The 23706-nt window shown below is 25.2% G+C and overlaps 2 protein-coding genes and 1 long non-coding RNA gene across 18 annotated transcripts; 2 read left to right on the forward strand and 1 right to left on the reverse strand.

Annotated features, from left to right (window-relative positions):
• The first annotated feature begins 3610 nt into the window (after positions 1-3610).
• LOC102674496 (prolyl 3-hydroxylase 2-like) lies at positions 3611-10139 on the forward strand. Of its 2 annotated transcripts, XM_006618066.2 has the most exons (11): positions 3611-3965; positions 4219-4483; positions 5184-5508; positions 5577-5702; positions 6528-6664; positions 6750-6908; positions 7396-7641; positions 7728-7823; positions 7897-8047; positions 9332-9749; positions 9832-10139. In XM_006618066.2, the coding sequence occupies exons 1-11, from the start codon at positions 3658-3660 to the stop codon at positions 9899-9901; spliced, it is 2301 nt and encodes a 766-aa protein (XP_006618129.1). In that variant the 5' UTR covers positions 3611-3657; the 3' UTR covers positions 9902-10139. The 2 variants fall into 2 exon arrangements, with proteins under 2 accessions (XP_006618129.1, XP_006618130.1); XM_006618067.2 differs by lacking the exon at positions 9832-10139 and having other exon boundaries at positions 7897-8121; positions 9332-9723.
• Positions 10140-10502: 363 nt separating this feature from the next.
• LOC116185937 lies at positions 10503-22557 on the forward strand. The gene is made up of 3 exons (XR_004150834.1): positions 10503-13859; positions 19487-19489; positions 22536-22557. It is a non-coding gene; the product is annotated as an uncharacterized LOC116185937 (long non-coding RNA).
• LOC102674695 (F-BAR domain only protein 2) lies at positions 14036-23169 on the reverse strand. Of its 15 annotated transcripts, XM_006618074.2 has the most exons (14): positions 22820-23168; positions 22065-22322; positions 21779-21974; positions 21395-21715; positions 20491-20622; positions 19676-19726; positions 17232-17331; positions 16604-16865; positions 16480-16529; positions 16265-16407; positions 15645-16125; positions 15358-15574; positions 14899-15247; positions 14036-14759 (listed from the first exon to the last, which is right to left on the reverse strand). In XM_006618074.2, exons 1-14 carry the CDS (start codon positions 23090-23092, stop codon positions 14689-14691), a joined length of 2904 nt encoding a protein of 967 aa, XP_006618137.1. In that variant the 5' UTR covers positions 23093-23168; the 3' UTR covers positions 14036-14688. The 15 variants fall into 15 exon arrangements, with proteins under 15 accessions (XP_006618137.1, XP_031367479.1, XP_031367478.1 ...); XM_031511619.1 differs by lacking the exon at positions 16265-16407 and having other exon boundaries at positions 16457-16529; positions 17241-17331; positions 22820-23169; XM_031511618.1 differs by lacking the exon at positions 16265-16407 and having other exon boundaries at positions 16457-16529; positions 22820-23169.
• Positions 23170-23706: the final 537 nt, after the last annotated feature.

The raw sequence follows: 23706 nt of genomic DNA on the forward strand, positions 1-23706 counted from the left end.
AGAAAGGTTTTTTGAAATCAATCTATTATGCGAATATATACGGTAAATGATCATCGCCACAATAATTAGTGTACAAATCATTTCCGTTAATATAGTAATATTAACATTTCTCAGTTCGATTCGACTATATGTATACTGTGATGTATTTAATTGAAATTAATGCGAATTTTTTTGTGTGGTGCTAACATTTACTGCTCAGGGTATTCTTGCGCGTAAGAACTGGTGCTCTCAAATAAATTTAAAGTACCTAAATCACTCATTTATTTACAGAAAGTGATAAAAATAGAAACAAAATAAATAACAAGAAAAAAAAATTAAAAAGCAAGATAACGGAAAACATATCGTATTGGAAGCATCTTGAAAATTTTTCAGCGATAAAAAAGAACAAGAATTACGAGTGTTGTGGAAACCAAATTTGGTCCACTAAAACGCGTTATAATCATTTTTTAGTATTAGGTATTTGTTAATTTATTTTGTATATAAAAAAAACTATAATATTAATTAATGGCAGAAGTATATGCTTCAATCGCGAAAAAAAAAGTAGTGAAACAGGCCGTAATTTTCGGTCTTCATATGTTGTCCACCACATTTCTCGACGCTTCTCTCACAATTCGCTTATTGTACGAAAAAGGAAACATTGCCATAAAAAATAATATGATATACATATACATACATATAATACATGTGTATCTCTGCCATACAAAGATAAATTTCGTTTCCATCGATTTTTAAATGTATTGATCATCATTGTATTAATAATAAGCCAAGCAATTGTAGTATTACATCTTTTCTCTTTCTCTTTTTCAAGAGAATGAGAATAAGTTTGTATTTGGCGTTTATTAGCAACGAGGAAAGTGGAATAACTTAACCGCGCGATATCGATCATTAAGAGTGAAATATGAAACTCATATTGCGTTATATATTGTACGCCGTTTTAAATATAAGAATAGACGATAAGAGAAACTGGCTTTTTTTTAGAGAATTAATCAGTATCATGGTTACAAATATCATAATCATCTTTATCCCTGTCCGAAGAATTTCTTTAATGCGGACAAATACTCGTGATAAATTTTAAGCGAAATTATTGTTATATTGTTTATCTTATATATTAATTTATTTCATATATCAAAAATAATTCGACTATATTAAATTTTTTTATTTGTTTATAAAATAGGTGAAGTGTCACAATTAATCTTAAAACTTAATAAGAAGCTCGTGGGTCGATTATTCGACGATTGCATGATATTCTATGTTATTAAGACTTTTTTAGACAGCCACTATTGCGTCTCTCTTATCTGTCCGCATACTCTTTTCTATGCTTAGCATATGTATGGTTGATATATGATCGATGTTATAGTGTTGATGTTGTCTTATAGTTAAGAGTCAGTAGTTGTATTGCGTTTCCCGAGGATTTCGAGGCAGCTTGCGCGTTTTTTCGAATCCGACGAATTCACTGCTCGATGAGGCTAATGGAATTAATGAAAGAATAAGAAAATTAAAAAATTAAAAAATATAAATTTATAGTGATCGTGAACAAAAAAGGTCCAGGGAAACGTGAAATGTTTTTCTGCGGGCATCTCGTATGATATTAAATTTTTTTAAAAAAAGAAAAAAGAAAAAGAATATATTCGATGTGGATTTTAAAACTAAAAAAAAATTCGAAGAAACAAATAAACAATCGTCCCGAAAGATTTCAATGGTCGCATATTACTAATCAATCGTAGTAGATATATAATATGTAATGAAATTAAGAAGAATTTTGTAGAAGCGTAAAAAAATCACGATCATTGTTATTTTCATTATTTTCGCTTTATAGATCATTTTCATTCTCATTTTGCACTTAGATGTGTAAGTAATGTTAATTAATATAGGATGGAGAGCAAAAAAAAAAAAACCTAGTTCTTAATTATAAGAACTGATCATATGAGCTAAATATTCAGAAATTACAATAACGATTCGAATCGAAATCATATCGAATAAATTATTCATGAATATGTGAATTCTATTTGAATTATCACGAAATAAGAAAGAGAAATTTTTAATATATATTTCAAGATAATCGATATTTTGATTGTTAAACATTTTTTCGTTACATTGTCATAGCTTATAATTAGTTATAAAATTCATCAATTTATTAGAAATTATTTTATGAGATGAAAAACAAGATGATTCTTTGTTGAGGCCAAATAATATTTTTGAAACTAAATCGTTTAAAATTTTCAATTCGTTAACAAAAAACACGAAAAATTCAAAAAAGCTTTGAAAACATCATTTTGTTCCACATATTTTTCTTTCTTGTTTCGCAAAAACAATCGAAAAATTAATAATAAGGAATAAATATTTATAAAAACAGCACTACATATTAATTGAAAATATTTTACTTCAATCATAGATAATCAAATTGTAGAAAAAAAATGTAGGAAAAGCATTTTGCAATTAATATTTGAGCTTTTTTTTAATTTACTTTTTTTCTTCGCTCCTTTCTAAGATCTTCAATGACATTGTTGTTATTTTTCTTTCTTTGTGATAAGCAAATGGATATTCTCCATGAGAATTTTCTTGAATCTTTATTAGTGAATTTAATGAACGTTTGATAATTATATTACATTCTCTCCACGTGAAATATAATTTCGTTTTCTTATTATACATTTCGTTATTTGTCCTTTCAGTTCCATTCATATCATAGCATCGATGCCAACATGATCGATATCGATGTTTGAATGAAAAGAAAAATAAAAATTGGAGCAGGTCAACGGTGAATGTACTTGGGAGACATTTTTCAGAATCATTCTTTTACATTAATATTTTTTAAGTGTGACATTAAGTATAATTTTCATAATATTTAGAACGGTTCGCTTTCTTTCAATTTAATAAATCAAGTTAACAATTCAAATAAATCAAATAATTTTTTTTTTTGAAACATAATAGTAAAACGTGTAATTTATTTAGCAATATAAAAATTGATCTATATCATATTTAAAAAGATATTGTTCAATATTCATTTTAATTGATACATTTTTAAAAAAAAATTTAAATTAATAAAAAATAATTATATGAAAATTTTTGTAGAATATTTGTTTTCTTATTAATCACATGTTTAAATATTATATTAATATTAAGATTAATTCGGGAAATTTTAATTATTCAAATTTATGAAACATAATTATATCATACATTGATAAAATATGATTCATTTTGATAATAAAATATTTGTCTTTTTTGATTTTTAGATCGAAACTTTTTATGAATCTACATTATTATTCGGAAAAGTGAAAGAAAAGATTAGATTCTACAGCGCATCATTGAAAATATTAATGAATGAAGCTATTTATTTCTAAAAATATATATATATATATATTAAAACATATTGATCATAGTAAATCCATTACAATTTCATCTTTATTGTTTTTTTTGAAAAATTAAAATTTTATAAAATTCAAAAATTTTTTAAAAAGCTAAGAATCTAAATTTTTTATTAATTAAAATAAATTTGAAACTTTTAGTCTTTTCTTTTATATTTCTAAAAAAAATATATCGATCTTTAATGGGTCGAGGATCCATGATTATGATACAGCACTGTAGCCACATTTGGTGACTGGTGAAGGAGCAATTGGGGAGAGAGGGGGGGGATAGGTGATTACGTACGCCGTACGCCTCATGTGTGGATCAACATCTCTCAAAGTTACAGCTACAGTTCTTGAAGATCTTCAGTATGAATCGAAACGGTTGAATAGTACAATGATGCTTATCGTACTCTTGTTCTTCTGTGGCACGATCATTGCCAGTAATGATACTCTATACAACATAATCCCAAGTGACGAGCGCATAGATTTAAAAGAACAGAATGAAGAGGATAGATATCTACAGAATAGAACTCTGAATGAACTCTTCATGGATGCTGTTCATGCTTATCTCGAGGAAGATTGGGACTACTGTATTGAAAACTTCAACGCAGTTTCTCATAGGTAAATCTGAAACTAAAATTATGAATTATAAAAAAAAAAAAAAAAAAAAACAAAAACTGACATAAATAAAAATAGTATATCAAAAATTAAAAAAAAACTAATTTATAAAAAATATTTGATATATACATAACAAATTAATTCTATGTATGTTCATAGCAATTTATATTGAAGAAAAATAGAAGATTCAATACATAATTTAAAAAATAGAAAGTGCCTTATTACATTACTTTTCTTTATATTTAATATTTTTCAGATATAAAGTTTATAAACGAATGATAATAAACTGTAGGAAAAAATGCCGTGTATATGCTGCTGGTACGGCACCAATTTTTCCAGAAAACATTGAAGATTTGCATTTTTATGAGAAAAAAGTGAGAGAGACACTTTGTCTTCTAACGTGCAATCAGGAATATCGTGAAATCGCCGGTTCAAAGGCGCTCAAAATGTTGTCACGTGATATCGAACAAAAATTAGTGGAACGTCGTGTTTATGAATACTTGCATAATTGTTACTATCAGGTAAATAAAAAAAGAAAATTATTATGATTAATAATTTTTTTTTCAATTGAAACAAAAAATTAATAATTTTGTAAATATAAGTAAAGAACTAAGGTAAACTGAAAAGCAAAAATGAATGTATTTAATAAATAAATCGATAAAAAAATAATATATTTTAACAATATAAATATTTGTTATATAAACGCATATTATAAAATATGAATATATTTATTATTATTTTATTTAATTTATTATAACTTCAGCATTTTAAATTTATTAAAGATCTAGTATTTAGATTTTTTTTTAACTATCTCATAAATGATTTTGCGATTTCTAGTAAAAGTGTTTATGCAATCGTAACTTTGCAAAAGCCTCATACCAGTAACTTTTTAATAAATAATGAGTTTAACAATCCGAATGACAAGTCCGGTTGTAAAGACCAACCTACGTAATTGGTATGCCTATGTATCGGTACTTAGTATTAGACTACATTGTACGCGTCACGTTTTACCCATAAAATTTCCCTTGAAGTAATCAAGTCTCATGATTGTGTGAAATATGATGCCAATAGGTTTTCATTCTTTCTAATAAATAATAACTTTTCCATTTCAATGCTAATTTTCTAACATAAAATTTTATATATATTTTATTATTTTTTAATCATATATTTTAATTTTTATTTTTATTTTTATTTTTTTTTCACTGATATTTTCTTTCACAGAAAAATCGATATCAAGATGCTGCCAATGCATTGTTTACTTTCTTAGTTGTTCATCCAGATAACGAGATAAACATGAATATTTTTAAACGTTATTTAACATTACCAGAGGTGCAGACAGAAAATGTAGTAAATTTAGAAACACCATTTTATGTCAGTATCTACTTTAAAGGAGTCTCAGCTTATGAGAACGAAGATTACGCAAAAGCTATCAGTTTGTTCGAAACATCGTTACAATTGTACTTAGAAGAAGAGGAAGAATGCAGATTTTATTGCGAAGGTCCTTTTGATCAAGGCTGGCATCCGGAATTTACTTCCTCAATCGCTAGTGAGTTGATCTAAAAAAAAGAAAGGAAATTATTATGACCTTTTAAAAATATTCTTTCTGTCTTTCAGATCATTTTGCGTATTGTTTGAAGTGCAAACGAGCTTGTTCACGTATGTTAAACAATGTAAATGGCGATTACCGCAGAGACATACTTAGGAGTCACTATGATTATTTACAATTCTCTTATTATAAATGTAAGTATATTCATTTATAAAAATATATATATAAAATAAATTTTGAAAATTGAGAAATTAAGAAAAAAAGATTTGAGCTATGATTACATACATACAATATTTACGTGTATAAGATATTAATATATTAAAATCTATTCCTTAAGACAAAAAAAAATTGGTATAAAATATCAATTGAGACTTATTTATTAAATTATAAGCAATTTAAATTTGTATTAAATGAAGCAAGACGAAAATAGAATGATGATGTAATGAAAAGCCAATTCGCTCTATTTCTGATTCTCTTTATCTAATATTAAAATTTCTTATAACTTAATAAATATTATATTTTTTCTATTTAAAATATATATATAGTTTTGAACTAAATAAAGACAAATAATAATAGATAAAATTATCATTTTATTGCTGATGTTGCACTGATTATATATTATATATTTATTATTTTTACAAATTATATATAAAGCAATTTTATGAAGGATAATTTGATAAACTATAAAGATAATTTATAAATAAAAAGATTTTAATATACAGAATTTAATTTTAAAAATTTAAAATTACAATACAATGAACTAAATTGTTCTTAGTCATACCTTAAAAAAGATTTAATTGGATTAATCTTGTCTAGTGTAGTGGTAGTGAGCTCGTATCATTTTAATAATCAGCGAAAATTGTTCCGACTTGTTGCTTAATCTAGTTTTTTGTCGCTGATCTAATCTCTCTTGTTTAACCATTTTATTTCTTATTATGAATAACCTTGCAAAATATTACATTATTACAATATTATATTTGCGATATCTTAGAAACAAGTACTATCACGTATTTTTATAGTGGGAAAATTGAAGGCAGCTTGCGCCGCAGTAGAAAGTTTTTTACTTTTCGATCCTGTAGATACAAGAATGCTACAAAACAGAAAATACTATAGTACTCAGCCAAAAGTAAAGGAAGATTATTTTTCTCCTAGACAGGTAATTAATTTTATTATTAAAATATAAAAATATAAAATAATATTATTTTGATATAAAATTAAAAAAATATAATTAATTTTTTTAGGAAATCATTATGTACCTAAAAAGACAGGAATATGAATTAAGTCTCTTGCATTACATTTCTAACGAATTTTTAACTATAGATAAAAAATTCAAAAAGATAAAAGAAAAGAAGAAGCAGGAAAAAGAAATAAACAATACTAAAGTAAAAAAATTAAAAAAGGTAAAAAATAAGATATAAAAAAATCTGTAAAAAAAATATTTGAAATTTGTAAGTTGAGTGAAATATTTATGGATTTTGTTTAATAATGCACATAGTAAAACATATAAATGAGTCAATTATATCAATAATTATATAATTAAAAACTTTATGCATATTTTTTTTCTAATTTTTGTAAGAAAAAAATAATAAAAAATAAAAAATAAAAAAATTTGCAAGTACAAATATTTTTTGTATTAAATAACTAATTTATCTTATGCATTATAATTTATAATATTATAATTTATCTGCATTTAAATTATTTAAGTTTCTATTAAGCGTCGTGCTATTCGATTTCTTGTTGAAGCGCCTGTATAATACAACCCAAATACATGGATGCAAAGTATCATTCATTTAATTTTTCATAAAATTTGCGGTTTTTATTAATTTTTATTAATTTTTCATTAACTTCTAAGGATTTATTCTTATTTTTAAAGAAATTTCTTTACAGAAATCAGATGTTGAAGTAATACGACATCCATCACCAGGCCATTCGTTTTCTTACACGAAATTATTGAATAATCTTTCAATGAAACGAATTAAGGATCACGAAATATTCAATATTCAAAAGCAACATAGAATTAAAAATGATATTAATACAATAGCAAAAGAGGAAGATCTTGGTGGAACAAATCGCTACGTAACTGATGGTTTTCTTAATTCTATCGAATGTGAATCTTTAATGCAATTTGCTTCTGTATGAATCATTCTAAAGTTTTGTCTTACTTTTTTAAAATCTATATTTTTATCAATAATTATTTTTATTAATTTACATATATACAGATAACCACTATAGAAGGAGATGGTTATACTGAAAATAAAAGTCCACATTCAAAATACGAAAAATTTGAAGGAATAACTATAGGAAGAGTTGCCTTGGTAAAATATTCTTACTTTAAATTATATTATAATTAATGATGATAATTTATATTAATGACAATGATGATTCTAGATGGTTTATATCGGGAAAATAGAACCAGAATGGTTAGAATTACTTTTAGAAAAGACCGAACAAGTCCGGGACAATGTGGATAGGTATTTCGGATTAGATCAACACCTATATTTCACCTACACTCATTTGGTCTGCCGTACAGCTCTACCTGGTAATTTTCATCTGATGCATCATCGTGCTTCTGGTTCCTTTTGCAGCTGAAATCGCGTTGCACCGATTCTCTTGGTACGATTCGTGGATAACGGTGATCAGTCAAAGTACAACTAAATAATCATTTCCTAATTTAAAACAGAAGACGAATGATTCTGAGTAATTATGTAGAAAAAAGATCCATCTTTCTAATATCAATAGTCTTGAAATATGTTGTCAGTCAAGATTTTAAACTGATTCTGATTATTTTTCGACTTTTTAGTTTCCGAAATATTTACAAAAATGTTTTTAATTATTTAATTTTTATTTATAAATGTTTTTAATTATTATATTGCATTTTTAAGATTTGATATAGATTTGGAATCTATTTGAAATAAGGATTTTAGTTAAATTGTGCAATAAAAGATAAGATAATAGAAAAGATAATTATAATTCCTATTATCTTTAATAATCTATTTGTTTATATCTCTTTTTCTATTCTTTATATTATCATAAATATAATTTTTAATATTTGAGATCAGTAGATATTTATATTTAAAAACATATTTCAATCTATATCAATTAAATAGTACAAGGATCCAAAAATATCAATCTCGAAAATATTCAGCATGTCTAAAAATATCTAGGATTCTATAGATTCTCTTATAGCAATCCTAGTTATTCTTGTGAATTCTAGACATTACCAAAATTTCGAGAATCTTTCCAAAAAAAAAAAATTTACATCTAACTTAAACTAATATTTCAGATTTTTGCATATTATTTTATTTTAAATAAAAATTCTGTTCCTTTTTTCGAATTAATTTTAAATTAAATAAAAAAGCTATTTAAAACTAGGTAGGTAACTATATAAAGTTATAAACTATAATATAAGTTGTTAAAAAAATAAATATATATATGTAATTGATTACTTCTTTGTTAATAACTTTCTAAAGATTGGATAGACAAGATATATTGGATCAAAGTATTGAAGATCCATTAAATTATCTAATTATTTACAATACATAGTATTATTAAAATATTTTTGATATTTTAAAAACTAAAATCGAACAATAGTTATATATTTAGAAAAAAATTGTTCAAATATTGATTTTAGTAATATATTTTAAAATCATTGAAATCGGAAAGATGAATTCTTTTCTATAAAATTATTTAATTTTGTTTTAACTTTAATATATTTATCAAAATATTTTTTTTTCAACTTAATATAATAAAAAAAGAGCAAAAAATATTAAAAGATGAATAAAGTTATTTTAAAATAAAATAATAAATTTTTTTTCATTTTCAGATTCGCCAGTAGATCGAGATGATTTGAGTCATCAAGTTCACGCAGACAATTGTCTTTTAAATAGTAATAATACTTGTCTTCGTGAAAGTCCAGCTTACATTTGGAGAGATTATTCTGCGATTTTATATCTAAATGATGATTTCCAAGGTGGAGAATTTTTTTTTGCTAAAGATCGCACTATTCGTGCAATGGATAACATAGTTTCGCCACGTTGTGGACGAATGGTAGCATTTTCTGCCGGTGAAGAAAATCTCCATGGTGTTCGTGCTATTTCACGAGGTAAAAGATGTGCTTTGGCATTATGGTTCACTCAAAATGAAATATACTTGGAATATGAAAGGATATTAGCTTTGGCAATTTTAAAAAGAGTTAAACGAATTGGTCCTTTTAAAGAAAAAGACATTCAAATACCTCTAAAGTAAGTAATATTGAAATTTATTGAATGTTTTTAATATCAAATTGATTAGATTTTTAAAATTTAATAAAAATATGTTTTTCAGATATGAAGATACACTCGTTAAATATGTTCATAATGATGAATTATTAAAATATTTTTTAAAAAATTTTTAATAAAAGAAATATAGTTAAATAGTTGGATGGTAGCTACAATATTTTATTATAATTTTTAGAAGTTTTTCTATGAAAAAATAACAATTTAAAGAATAATATATTTTTATGCCTGATATTTAAATTAGGGACCTGAAAAAATGTATTGTTAATAATTAATGCATTCGTTATCACTGTAAAAAAATATTTTGATTATATTAATTTTACACAATATGAAAAAAATTAAAAAAAATTAAAAATATAGTGAGTAAATGTAATCATGCATAATTATCTGAATACAAAAAATTTGTTATAAATATTAATAAATAGTATTCAATATAAAAGAATTAAGATATGATATCATATACAAAAAGTTAATATATTTATGGGACATCTTTGGATATCGTTTATTTTAAAGATAAAATAAACATAATTATTCATTAAATTATAAACAATTTAAATTTATGTTAGATAAAGCTAAACGGAGATGGAATATAGAAGATAAAGTCGTTTTTATTTTACATTGAATACTAACTTTTATATTTACTTTGATCTCTAAAATCGATCTTTCATAAATATCCCACGAATATATTAATCTTATATGTATATACGTTGTATGGTAGCGAAGGTATTAATAAACAATGAACATTGATAAATATACATATATCGAACTGTAAATTCAATTTTTCTGTACTTATAACAGATATCGCATTATTATAACTATTTATCTTATAAGTTGTAAACAATTAATTTTTTTTAAAATTAACTGCTTCAAACAAATATATTTGCTTATATAAATTTACTGTAGATTATTTTTATATTATATATATTATATAAAATATATAAAATATGTGTATTTTATTTTTTTACTAGGAATAGTAGAATTTGCAAGAAATTTGTACAAAGTATTTCGTACTAATTGTGATGAAATCAACACGCAAAACTTAATGTAATCCTCCTGGTGGTATATTTTATTTTTATACATTTTGTATTGTTTTTTTCCACCCATATCACTTGATTTTCTTTGCTTTTTTCTTATTTTAAGCGTACAAAGTTTCATTTATCTTTTCTATCGAACTTCTTCGAAATATAATCGTCTCTATTAATCATATTAGACCGATAACTTATATATTACAAATATATATACACATATTATATGTATACAGGATGTTCGTAGTCGCGGCAACTATTTATTTATTTATATATAAAATATCCTAATTTTTATTAGAACATAGACATTACATGTCAACAGACTTACATAATCACTCTATGTATCGTGTAATATCGTATTAATTCTTCATATTTATACTATATATAAGAATTTCTTATGTATATGCAATTGCATTGCAATTCTTTTTTTTTAATGCTTTTCTCTTTCTTTTTTATTTCTTTTTTACACTCCCTTTCTCTCATACATGACTTTAAGTCCTGTACACACGACTGCTTTTATTTTTTTAAATATATCGCATCAATTCCGTTACGAAACGGATAAAAAATATGCGTATGTATTGAAAATGTATTGTATATTTATATATTCGTGTGTGCACGCATATGTAATGTAATACGAAGTTCTGTTTATTAGAATCTGTTTGTGATATATTTGTATTTGTCATCGTTATTATAATAATACGTAAAAAGCGAATCGCATAAAATCTAATCATACGTTTTATCTCTGCGTAATTATATCCATAGGAATTGAAAAAACGTATACTCCAGCGCAATGATATCGAAAGATGATTAAAAATAGTGATTGAACCACCTTTCATTTAAGATCAGTTCTTTGTTCGGGAATTCAGTCAGGAAGAAAGTGAACGCGATCATAATTAACATTAATTATGTTTTGTTATAAATATTTATTATGAAATTATAGTGACATCTGGGTATCACAGAAGAGCTCAGTCAATTTTTCATAGGAACCACTCCATAATAGTCATATACTCTTTTTTTTCATTTTATTTGATTTTTGTTAACATTTTCATGATAATCATATACCAAAGATAGATATTTTATTTTTTAAATTATCAATATATTTAATTAAAAATATTTTTTAATTGTACGCATTACAAATAAGATTAATATAATAATTTAATGAGAGAAGAAAAAATATTTACATTCTTATTCATTAAAAATAAACAATATTAAATGGAGTGGTCGCCAAATTTATCGTCTTATTTAGATGATTTTTTGTATTGCTCTTCGTAAACCTTCATTTTGTTTTCTTATATGAGTATATAATAATAATAATAATAACAATAATAATAATGATAATGATGATGATAATAATAATAATAATAATAATAACCGCTATTATAATAATAAAATAATATGTAAATTCGTAAAATAGACATGGAGCTTCGCGAATAAACGCTGAATGGTCTTAAAATGTAAAATCATTTTATATACTTTTAAATGAATGATTACTATAAAAAATTTGTTGTGCTTATCATTTGGTAATCAAACACAACATTTCACATTTTTCTACAAATTATTTCATAATTTAAAGCATAATGCACTTTTAGAGCCAGGTAACAAATACCTTGCAACAAGTATCATTGCAACTCGTGTATAGATCAGTATTGAACAATTAAATCTTTGAGTATATTAATTAAACTTATGATTTTTTTCATAATAAATTTCATATAAATTTAATATTAAAAAAAATTAATAAAAGGATAATATATTTATTAAAATATAATATTTCTGTTAAAATATCAGTAAAGTCTAAAAAGAAAATTAAATATTAAAATTTTTATAAAACAAATCTTTAAAAAAAGAAAAAAAATTAAATCGCAAATTGAATTATGCACGAAGATGCATGGCTTTAATTTTTTAACTTGTTGCCGATATCTAAATTTGCACAAAAGGAAGCATCGTGTGTGCTGGACTATATAATATTCGAGTTCGATTTTTCAGACTTATTCTTAAACTTATTACTTATTATTTTTATATATACATGTACATATACACACAAGATTATGTATGTATATGTGATTGTTAAAAGAAATGGCTTGTCTCTAATAACGATCGATTTACTTCGTGAATGTATCGCAAAACAAAAAATATTAGAGGAAAAAAAAGAATAAGACAATAAAATATAGTCAATTATCATTAAGTGCTGAAAAGATATGTTAACATTTTGAAGCTAATAACATTCGAAAATTTTAAAATAATAAATATATAAAATCTTCAAAACGTAAAAAAGAAAATACTAAATTATTTTTATGATCATGAAAATAAAAATAATTATCTTTTTATGAAAAAAATTTATGAAAAAAATTATTTTCAAATTTTTTCAAAATTTCATAAAATCTAAAAGATTAATCAAGAATCATGCAATTTTCTTATTTGTTATAAATTATAATTTTCATTATTATATATTTCGATAAAGTATTTTTTTCTTTTATTAATTATGAAATGTCATTTAATATATTTATTAATTATCATCTATTGAATATTTTGTTCTTAACATCCTTATTGTTTTTTCTGTACAAGAATAAAATAAAATTACGTTATCATTTTCCTTCCTAAAAATAATCTACAAAGTTGATACATAATTGGATGATAAACAATTCAATTGACAAAAATGAATAACTTCATTTTGTGAAATATTAATTAAACTTCTTTTATCTATGCATATGTAACCAATACTTTCAAAAATTTCATAAGAAAAACAAATTGAAATACATAATACAACTGTATTATAAATTTCACAAAACAAGTATTAAATCATTATATAAATTATAAATGCTAATGTACAGTCACGAAGTTAATTGGCGTTACTGTTACATATTTTTTTCTTTAAAAATTCTTAACAATACAATAGCAATATATATAACTATATTAAAATTAACGCAAAATATAACAATAGATTAAGAACATTGTACTGTTTGATGATATTTTTTGGAGTTTTTTTCATGCTGTTACGTAAGTTATAATGTAAAAAAAGTCATAACGTACTTTGATTATATATATATATATATATGTGTGCGTGTGTGTATGTGTATGTGTATATGTATGTACATATATAAATATATATACATACGCATACATATAGGAATACATACGTATGTACATATATACATACATACATACATACATATATATATACATATATATGCATATATAAACAATAATATGGCGAACATATCGTGGTGAAAAATATGCTGGACACCAAAGGCTTTTGCGAAAAAGAATTACTTACTCCTTGATGTTTTAAACGCTTTCTGCAGTCATTATCATCGTCATCGTCTTCATAATTACATCTCGTTTATGCATCACGTACAAACTTTACTAAAATAGTACAATCTAATCGAGAATATATTAGAAAAATTGAAAAATATACAAGTTATAAAACACATAAAACGCCATTCATCAGGTAGCGAGTGACTTACGAAGTCCAACTATGTTTTTCATTATGTTTCTGTTCAAGTATTTTTTTCGCCTAAGATTATATATCATATCATACTTATCTTGATTTATGAAGATATGAATTTATATGATCTTCATTTGCTGTTTTTTCGTATTCAAGATTTTTCCTTTTGTTTTTCTCTTTTTTATGTTTTGATTTATAAAGCGAATAAACTTTACACTTTGCTACATTTAAATTACGCAGCATCACGGCTTCTGTACAAATTATTCGTCTATTATATAATCTTATTATTGTATCGCACACATTCTTTGGTATCCAACAGGCTTTCCCACGCTGAGTTTTCGAGTTTGAACAATAATCGTAGTATGGGCAGTGAATGAACAAGCAAGTACCAATATTAAATGGGCAGACTCTCCCATTGAGGCGCCCATTCTGGAAGTCGTCAATCCACATTCGATGGTGGAGCAGCGTATCTAGTTCGTGAATCAGAATCTCCATCACAAATATACTTTCCTGAAAATGTTAATTATTATAATATAAATACATTATTACTTTCTTATACTACTTTATAAAAAGATAAAAAAAGAAAGAAAAAAGAAAAAAAAACAAGAATTAAAAATAGATAAGACTATAAATAGATAAAAACACTTACCAGATACAAATCTACGTTTTACTAAACTTAATCTATATCCCGGGCCTAAAAGTTCAAACTCAACTCCAGATAATGTGGTCCCTTCGCAATTAAACTGTGTAAATATAGTTCCTTGATTTCCTGGCCCATGTCCTAGTTCCACTCGTGCTTTCAAAGAACCTACACCATTACCTTCGCTATGCTGTGATAATTCTGTGAACTTCCATAATATCCGATTTGTTTCTGATAACCATTGTGCCTGAGGTTTACTGTTTAATGATTTAAAACCTCCATCTATGGGTGCAGCCACATGGAGATTTAATAATGGACTTGGAGAAGCCATAGCTCGACTATTATATTTATAATCAATCTAAGGCAAGCATGAGTTATTTATTTAATAAAATTATAATATTTACATTACACATTATATACTATATATTTATATCTAATAAAATTATATAATATATCAAGATAAAATACCTTAAGGTCTGTATGAGTTGTTTCACATTTCCAATAGGCAACTAACTGGAAAGGACACGAACCCGCGCCTTCCTTGCATTTGATTTGATATTTGAGTATATCGACATTAAAATATGAAGCCGAAGGATTTTGTTCAGCCTGTTTGCGTAACAATGTAGTTAAGGCACTCATGTTGAATTCAAAAATTGTACTGTCAACAGTTGTCTGTGTGGCATCCCTGTATTAATATTTAAATATCTTCGAATGACTTGAATAGTAATAGTAATGGTCTAATTCTAATAACTTACATGCTGACGAGTTGATTATTAGGGAACAATTTTTCCAATCTATTACTGTTGCGTACGCGAAACGTTAGTTTTGCAGGATTAGGGTTATTCGCCAACACAGTGACAATACCGGCAGGAAATGATAACATCATATCTCCACTGAGTTTCACTTGACATCGTGTTTCATCAGTACCTCTAAAGTAAGAGTGTACTATTTCATGGAAAGCGACTGCTAAAGGAATAGTGTCTGCAAGTCCTATTGTGAGTGGCGATGGACCTCTGGAAGAACCAACTCCAACGCCGGCTGTACGAAACTCTAAACTAGCTACGCTATCAGCTCTGGATATAGTCGCTGGTGAATTTCTACCTCTTGGTGAAGGACCTTCTCCTCTTCGGGATGGTGGTCTAGGAATAATAATAGATCCTGTCGGAGTAGAAGAAGCAGATTGTTTTGGAGGTAAAGCCGGAGTAATGTCTCCTACTTCCGAAAATAAATCTCCATCTATAGAAAATAAAGTCTTATAAATTTCTAAATTTTTTATATAATTTAAAGTAAAATATATTCAGATATAGATGTGATTTTTTTCATGAAATATAGAAAACATTCCGATAAACTGAGAACAGCAACTTCGCAAACTTACCAGGGAATCGTGGGTGAGGATGTGTAGGTGGTGCGGATTGTGGCGGCTGTGGTTGAGGCGTCGGTGACAAAGACAGCGGCGGAGGACTTTGCAATGGCGCATATGGATGACTACCAGTCGGCGTTGAGGCGCTCGATGGTGTACTGCTAGGATTGAACAAGTTTAGGCCAAGTAAATCCGAGCTTGGCTTACCTCCTAATTGCTGTGACACTGACTGAGACCTTTTCATATGATGATCTGAGTCGGTATTTGAACCTCTGCGTCCCTGTTACGTAAATAATATTATTTCAAAACAAATCTTTGAAAAAAAAAATTGAAGAAATGAAAAAAGAAACATACCGTTGGTGCAGGCGATAAAGATAAATTTTCCACCGTTGCCCTAAGCTCGTCCACACTTGCGCTCATAGGTGCTCCGCCATTGCTAAGTGGTTTTATTTCTACTCGAATTTTTCGTTCTCTGTCATCCTCGGAATCGGTATCTGAACTGGAATAAAATCCTTTCTCATTCTCCCATGGTTCTGTTTTTGGTCTAATACAGAAACCATCTTCGTCTACTTCCGGTGTTGGTGTTTCAGATTTTCTACTGTCATCCTTATCCTCCCTATTATATAGAATTAAAATAATTCAGTGATATATACTTCTAAAAATTCCAGCAGGTCCAGTGCATTACATATGCATAATATTTCTTTTCTCTCTCTTTTTATGTGTCGAAAAATAAATTATTAAAAATTATGCATTATTTTTTTTTTTATTTTATAATATTGTGCTTTAAATATATTATGTCAACATTTAAAAAAGAAAATCAAAAAAGAAAAAAATGTAGACTAATTCTATGATCAAACTTCTGCTGCATGAAAAATTGATTTGTTTATTAGTTATTTTCTCGTTTGTTCCAATGATAAATTTTTAGTTCGATCATGGAATCAATCTTTGGTGCACTAGTTCTGCTGAATGCGCATATACTGACAGATCAGACTTTTCTTCTTTGTTGCTGCTTGTTTCCACAATATCCTTCTTCTTTTTTGCCTTCTTTTCTTTTCTTTTTTCTCTTCTGCTGCGAAGAAACCCTGTTGGTCGTGGACATACAGTATATAGAAAACAAAGCACTTTTTCATAGTAAATTTAAATATTCAATTTCAAAGATACTTATATAATTACATGTGATATGATATGATCTATAATCTTTAATTTCTAATCACTATGCTAATACTGAAAATCGATAAAAATTATTCTATTTTATTACATATTTTATCACATAAAAATTATGGAAATTTGTCTTTCGATAAATAAAAAATAAATAAATGAATAAATAAATATTTTCTTAATTATTACTAAATATTATATTTACATAAAATAAATTTAATTATATTATATACGAGAAGAATTTTTATCAAATAATCTTCTTGTTGATTATTTTAATTAAAATGATATTGTTCTGATTAACAAAGAATAAAAGAAAGTAACTATAAACTAAAACTAAGAAGCAGAAAGATACTACATTTGCGATGTCAAAAAAGTTATATATCTTCGATCAAGAAATTAATATAAAATCTGCAATTAAACAACTGATAGAAATCAATTTACTTTCCAAGTGTTTAAGGCATAGCGCAACGTGATTAAATATTTATGAATCAAACAAAATAAAAATCACCAAGTCAAATCAATAAATAGCAGATGCACTGTTTATGAGCTTTCTTTTTAGGATATTGTTTTCATTTGCTGATATAAATTTCTGTATCAATTATAACTATTTATTATTTTTTTACAAACGAATATTCAATCATTTATGATTTATTGTAGATTCAATGAATTTAATTTTTTACTTTTAATTTTTTTTAAATTTTTTAATTTTTATTTCTTAAAAATATTTTTGAAAAATATGAACAGAAAAACATATCAGCATATTTTAAAATTAATAATAAAATTTTAATGCCTGCGTAAATAAGAAAAAAACGATAGACAAGGAATACAGAAGATAGCAAAAAAGTGTAGCACATTACATCAGCAGAGGCATAAGAAAACCCATAATACCATCACCGTCATATCCTATAGATCTGCAGAAATCCAATCTCTTATTTTAAATTGTTTTTCTAACAATTATATACATATATATATATATATTATATATATATCATACGATATTACTGTTAGGATATGATTTCTTAGAATAAAGTTGCGCAATTCTTTTTCATATGTGCATCTCTTATATATTTTTCTAAGAAATAAATATAAATATATGTTCTGCAAGCAAGACTATTAACTATCGACATTCAGAATTATTAATAAAGTGATAAGAACTTAAAAATAAAATTTAATAATTTGATACAATAATTTTAAATCTTTTAAAAATTAATATTATTAAATTTAGCATTACATACATTTATTATAAATTAAGGAAAAATAAAAAAATATATAAGAAAGGAAAAATGTATTGTAATACAAAAAAGAACTTTTAAAATAAATAAATTTAATAAAAATACATATACACTAATAAATAAAAAGAATTGCTTGCAGAATCACATTACGCTATATCATGAAAGATATCTGCACTTGGAAAATAAATACTAATTACAAGTGAGCCATGCAGTAACAGACTCATAAGAATGGCTCACCTGAGGCCCCGTCAGTAGCCAACCCCACATTTGTATTTCAACTTTATCCAAATCCAACTCCCTTTATTTAATTAATTCTATGAGAATATGTGTTTATTATAACAGTAACAGAAAGTTTCAAAAATTAATTTATGATTAACTACTATATTGCATTGTATTTGTTCGAAGATTGAAATTGAAATTATTCATGGTTTTTATAAAAGGAAACAAAGAAATCACTTTATTGATGTATATATATGACAATATAAAAAACGCTACTATTGTGTAAACTATATATACGTATATTATGTAGCTTAAATTTTAGAAACTTTCCAAAATGCAATTTTTCTTAACTTTTAAATTAAATCAATGTTTTTTTGTATAGAGTAGACATAACAAATTGCAAATATATTGCAAAAAAATTTAAAAATGAATTGTGTTGATAGAAGAATCCCTTGATAAATTTACATAAAAGATTGTTAGAAAAACAATTTATGTAAGTAACATCTTATAGAAAAATATGTTAAATTATTTAGTTAGATTATCAATTCTAAAACTAGAGCCTATTGTCTAAGCAAGCTTATCCCAGTATCAAACAAGAACGAAAAAATATTTTTTCCTTCTAATATAGAATGTGTCTATAAATATAAATCTTTTTAAAACTAATTGAAAAATATTTTAAATGTGCTTCCAAAGCCAATATTAAATAAGTATTTTCCTAATTATCTGTGAATTAACTATAATTAATCAGTCATTTTATGATATGATTCTATACAAATAATATTAATTTAATGTGCTTAAACAATGTTAGTATACGTACATTGCTGATCTAAAAGAGTGCAGAGTGGAGGAACCATAATACGCGTTACCACTGTAAGTCACCAGAGATTTTATTTAACCATATATCCTGTATGACCACAAAAAATATTATATGGAAAGAACTGTATCAAAGCTATTAGCAAATACCATTAGATAAAGAGCAACCAATAAAGCAAGATAAAGATAAAGGTGTGTGAAAGGAGTACCTTCTTAAAGGTGGTCATTAAAATTATACATAAATGTTTTTTTTAATTTTTTTTAATTTGAGCAGAAGGATCATTGTTATTTGATTGTATTAGATATATTAATATATATTATTTAATTAGATAAAGAAAATCAATAAATATTTCAATACACAAATATTTTCATCATAATTAATAACATTTAGATAAAATTAAAATTATAAGAAAATTGATTAATAATTTTAAAAATTAGATATTTATGATGTTTGTAAGAAGACCACCAATTAGATATTATTACTAATAATGCAAACTATAATATGATTTCATTAAAAGTTAACAGAAATGTATTAATTTTAATAAATATCAAAATTTTTATTATAGTTTTTATATAATTTTTTTTATAAATGTAGTATTTTAAAAACTATATAGAAAGCTTTTACTAATTAATTTTACTAATCATATACCCCCACCTTAAACATTGCAAACTAACTACTAAAGAAAAGCAACATTTTCAAATAAATTTTTTGTTTGTATGTGTGTGTATATGAAATAGTACCATATAACCAATCTAATACTTTGAAATATGTGTAATGGATATGGTAAGGGTACAGGTAATGACAATGTAAGCAGTTACATTTAGATCCTCTGAGAGGGTTCCTGGAGATGCTGGGAGGTGGAACAGCAGGAGGCAGGTTGTTCCCCTGAGGAGTTGCAGGTGCCGAACCAGACCCTGCTTGCTTCTGTTTGTCTGAAACAACACTCATTGCTTATATCTTTCAATTATCTGTGACTCCAATGGCCCTTTTTTCTTCATCTTGCTATTTTCATACTTATATCTATTAAAATTTGTTTATAGTTTTGCACTTTCAGTGGCATAAATAGCACTCCAGAGGGATATTAATCATAAATATAACATTTTATCATCACATGTAAATTAAAGTTTAATAATTATAGTTTAATAATCATATAATGAAAATTATATTAAAATTATATAATTAATAACTAAAATGGAAATAAATGTTCATTACATTCTTTTTCATAAATTTAATATTTATAATATAAAAAAAAAAGAAAGAAAAAAGAAAAAGAATATATTTCTAAACCCTCTGGAATACACAATAACTTTTAATGTCATCCTCCACCTATTGTTAGATTATAACGCACAAGCATTGTAACACAACCACAAAAGCATAAGTCAATAAAGTTGTTTCGCATATGCCTAAATTAACAAAATTTATGATTAAGTGCTAAAAAATAAATTGAATAAGTGTATGTATATGAATAAAATAATATTGATGAAATAAATAAAACTGTTCAACACATCTACCAAGATATAATGAATTAAAAAATTAAATTTTAAATTTTAGCTTATCTTTAACAATTTTATTAATTTCAATATGTTTTATATTTGATTTTAATCAATTTATACTAAAAATATGTAATAATAGTAAAAATTACATTACATCAAGGTAGATAAAAACTATTGCAATTAAAAAAGAATAAGATCTTGTAAATTCTATTCAACATTAAAAACCTACCCTGGGAGTTGGACATGAACAGGTTGAGTAGCGAGGTAGTACGGCGGGAAGCCTTGGTGGCTTGTACATGTGACAGTTCTCTATCCCTTTCATTCAGTCTTTCATTTTCTTTTTCTTGTACCGTCCCCTTTTCCTCATCCACCTGATAACCCTCCCCTTTTAATCCCCGATCGTTTTTTGAACTGTGAGTGTTACCCGCAACGCCTGTTTCTCCATTTGCTCCTTTTGATGTTTCCTTAGATGTTTCAATATTGCTTTCCAATTGAGAATGACTGGTCATTTCTCCTAAATTTGTCATGATTTCTTCATATTCAAATGTACCTAATTTATGAAAAAATTATATATAAAATACTAGGTTTTATATTATGATATAAAAATTTTTACCTGGTTTTTCAAAACCTGTGGATTTGCTTTGTACAAATTGTTCTAGAAGTTTGTCCACTGTCATATCCAAACATTGTCGTTTAAAATCTATATGAACTTGACCAACTTGTTCATGATTTGATTGTAAAACATCTGCATAAATATTTAAAAATTCCTTCATATGTTTTAAATGTGTCTCTTCTACATCTTGGAATCGCTTAATAAGAAACAAATAAATTCGTTATAAATATTTTTCTTAAAATAATTTTCTAAAAAATACCATATAAAATTGTAAGAAGATAGATACCCTGCATGCTTGAGTCATTTTGGTTTGAAAATCATTCCGTATGATCATATATTTATCAACCAAAATTTTATAATCATCCTGAGCTTTCTTAAACTTAATTTCTGCTTTTTCTAATTCTTTTTGACTGGCATTGTCTTTCTTTAATTTTTCCAATTCCAGACTTTTTTGTGTTCGCATATCTTTTGCTTTATGTAAAGTTACAGTGATACTCTGTATATTCTGTACAATTTCCAAGGTGGATGATTCTTCTTCTTTTACCTATATATTTTTTGTTTTATATTTCTTAGTATTATTATTCTTATTTTTTTTCAAATATAATCAAGTATTGAAATCAACAAAGTAACATGTTAATTAATTAATTAAGTGAAATAATTACTTATCAGTCTGATTTGGCAAATATTATCTTATATTTTTGCACATACTACTGTCTGAGAGAACCTAATGACCTGACTATGGGCGGATACTGATAAGTTATAATATATATATGTATATACAAAATGATTCATATTATAATATGATAAACAGTTGCAAAAAAATGCAACATAGAAAAAATATATTTATATTGTTGGGATACAAAAAAGTTTTGTTAAAATAAATAAAATTTTATTTTTAAAATTTTTTTATATACCAATATATTTTATATTAATTTATTAAATATGTTTAAAAACTTAACATACTCTATATATACAATTATTTTAATTTTGACTTATTTCTAAATACAAAAACATATGAAAGTATGAAGAAAAATTACATACAGCCTTATGTTTCTTATGCAATTCATCTGTATATTTTGATACATCTTTTATTAGTTCAGTGACCCTTTGGGCCATTTGCAAATGTAAGCCAGCAAGTTTTTCTGCTGCGCCTCTTAAAGCAGCCCAAACAGGTGCAAATGTTCCTTGTATACTGCTGCTACTGCCAGCTTGTTTTGCAAGTTTACTTAGAACCTTATAATTATTTTCTTCTATAGTTGATCGTTCTTTTAGAAACTCAGCCAACTCCTTACTTGCAACTGCACCATGCTTCATGTTATGATATAACACGTCAAATCCATTATTCTTTTCGCCCTTAAATTATACAAAAAATCTTTTTTGTCTAAATTCTTTTTATTTTTTTTTTATAACATATTTTGTAACATATTCACAATTATTATACATATTTTATATATATTTATTTTCTATATTCTATTATTTTGTATATAATATGTTAAAATTATAATATTAAGAATTAAATATTTAAATATTATTTGTTGATGATTATTTCAGATTTTTATATTAAGGAAAATAAAATTTTGATTCTAATTAAAATATGCAAAAAAAGACACTAAAGTTATATTTAAAACTACTTAGCCATTTAACACTTGAACCCTGATCACTATAAACTCACATAGAGTAAGACTCTTGAGTAACATCGACACAATAAGCTGTGATTATATATTATTACTCTTATCATCCTATTGTATATATTGTTACTTATAACATGGATTAATTTTTTATTGTGAATTTTATTAATAATATTTTATTAGAATAATAATATTTTATAATTAAATTAAAAAAAATTTTCTTGAAAGAAAAGTTTTAAATATATAATTTTTAAAAATATATTCTTATATTGTTTTTAATTATTTTAATATAAGATTTTA

The sequence above is a fragment of the Apis dorsata genome, unplaced genomic scaffold, assembly GCF_000469605.1.
Source record: "Apis dorsata unplaced genomic scaffold, Apis dorsata 1.3 scaffold_339, whole genome shotgun sequence".
NCBI lineage: Eukaryota > Metazoa > Arthropoda > Insecta > Hymenoptera > Apidae > Apis > Apis dorsata.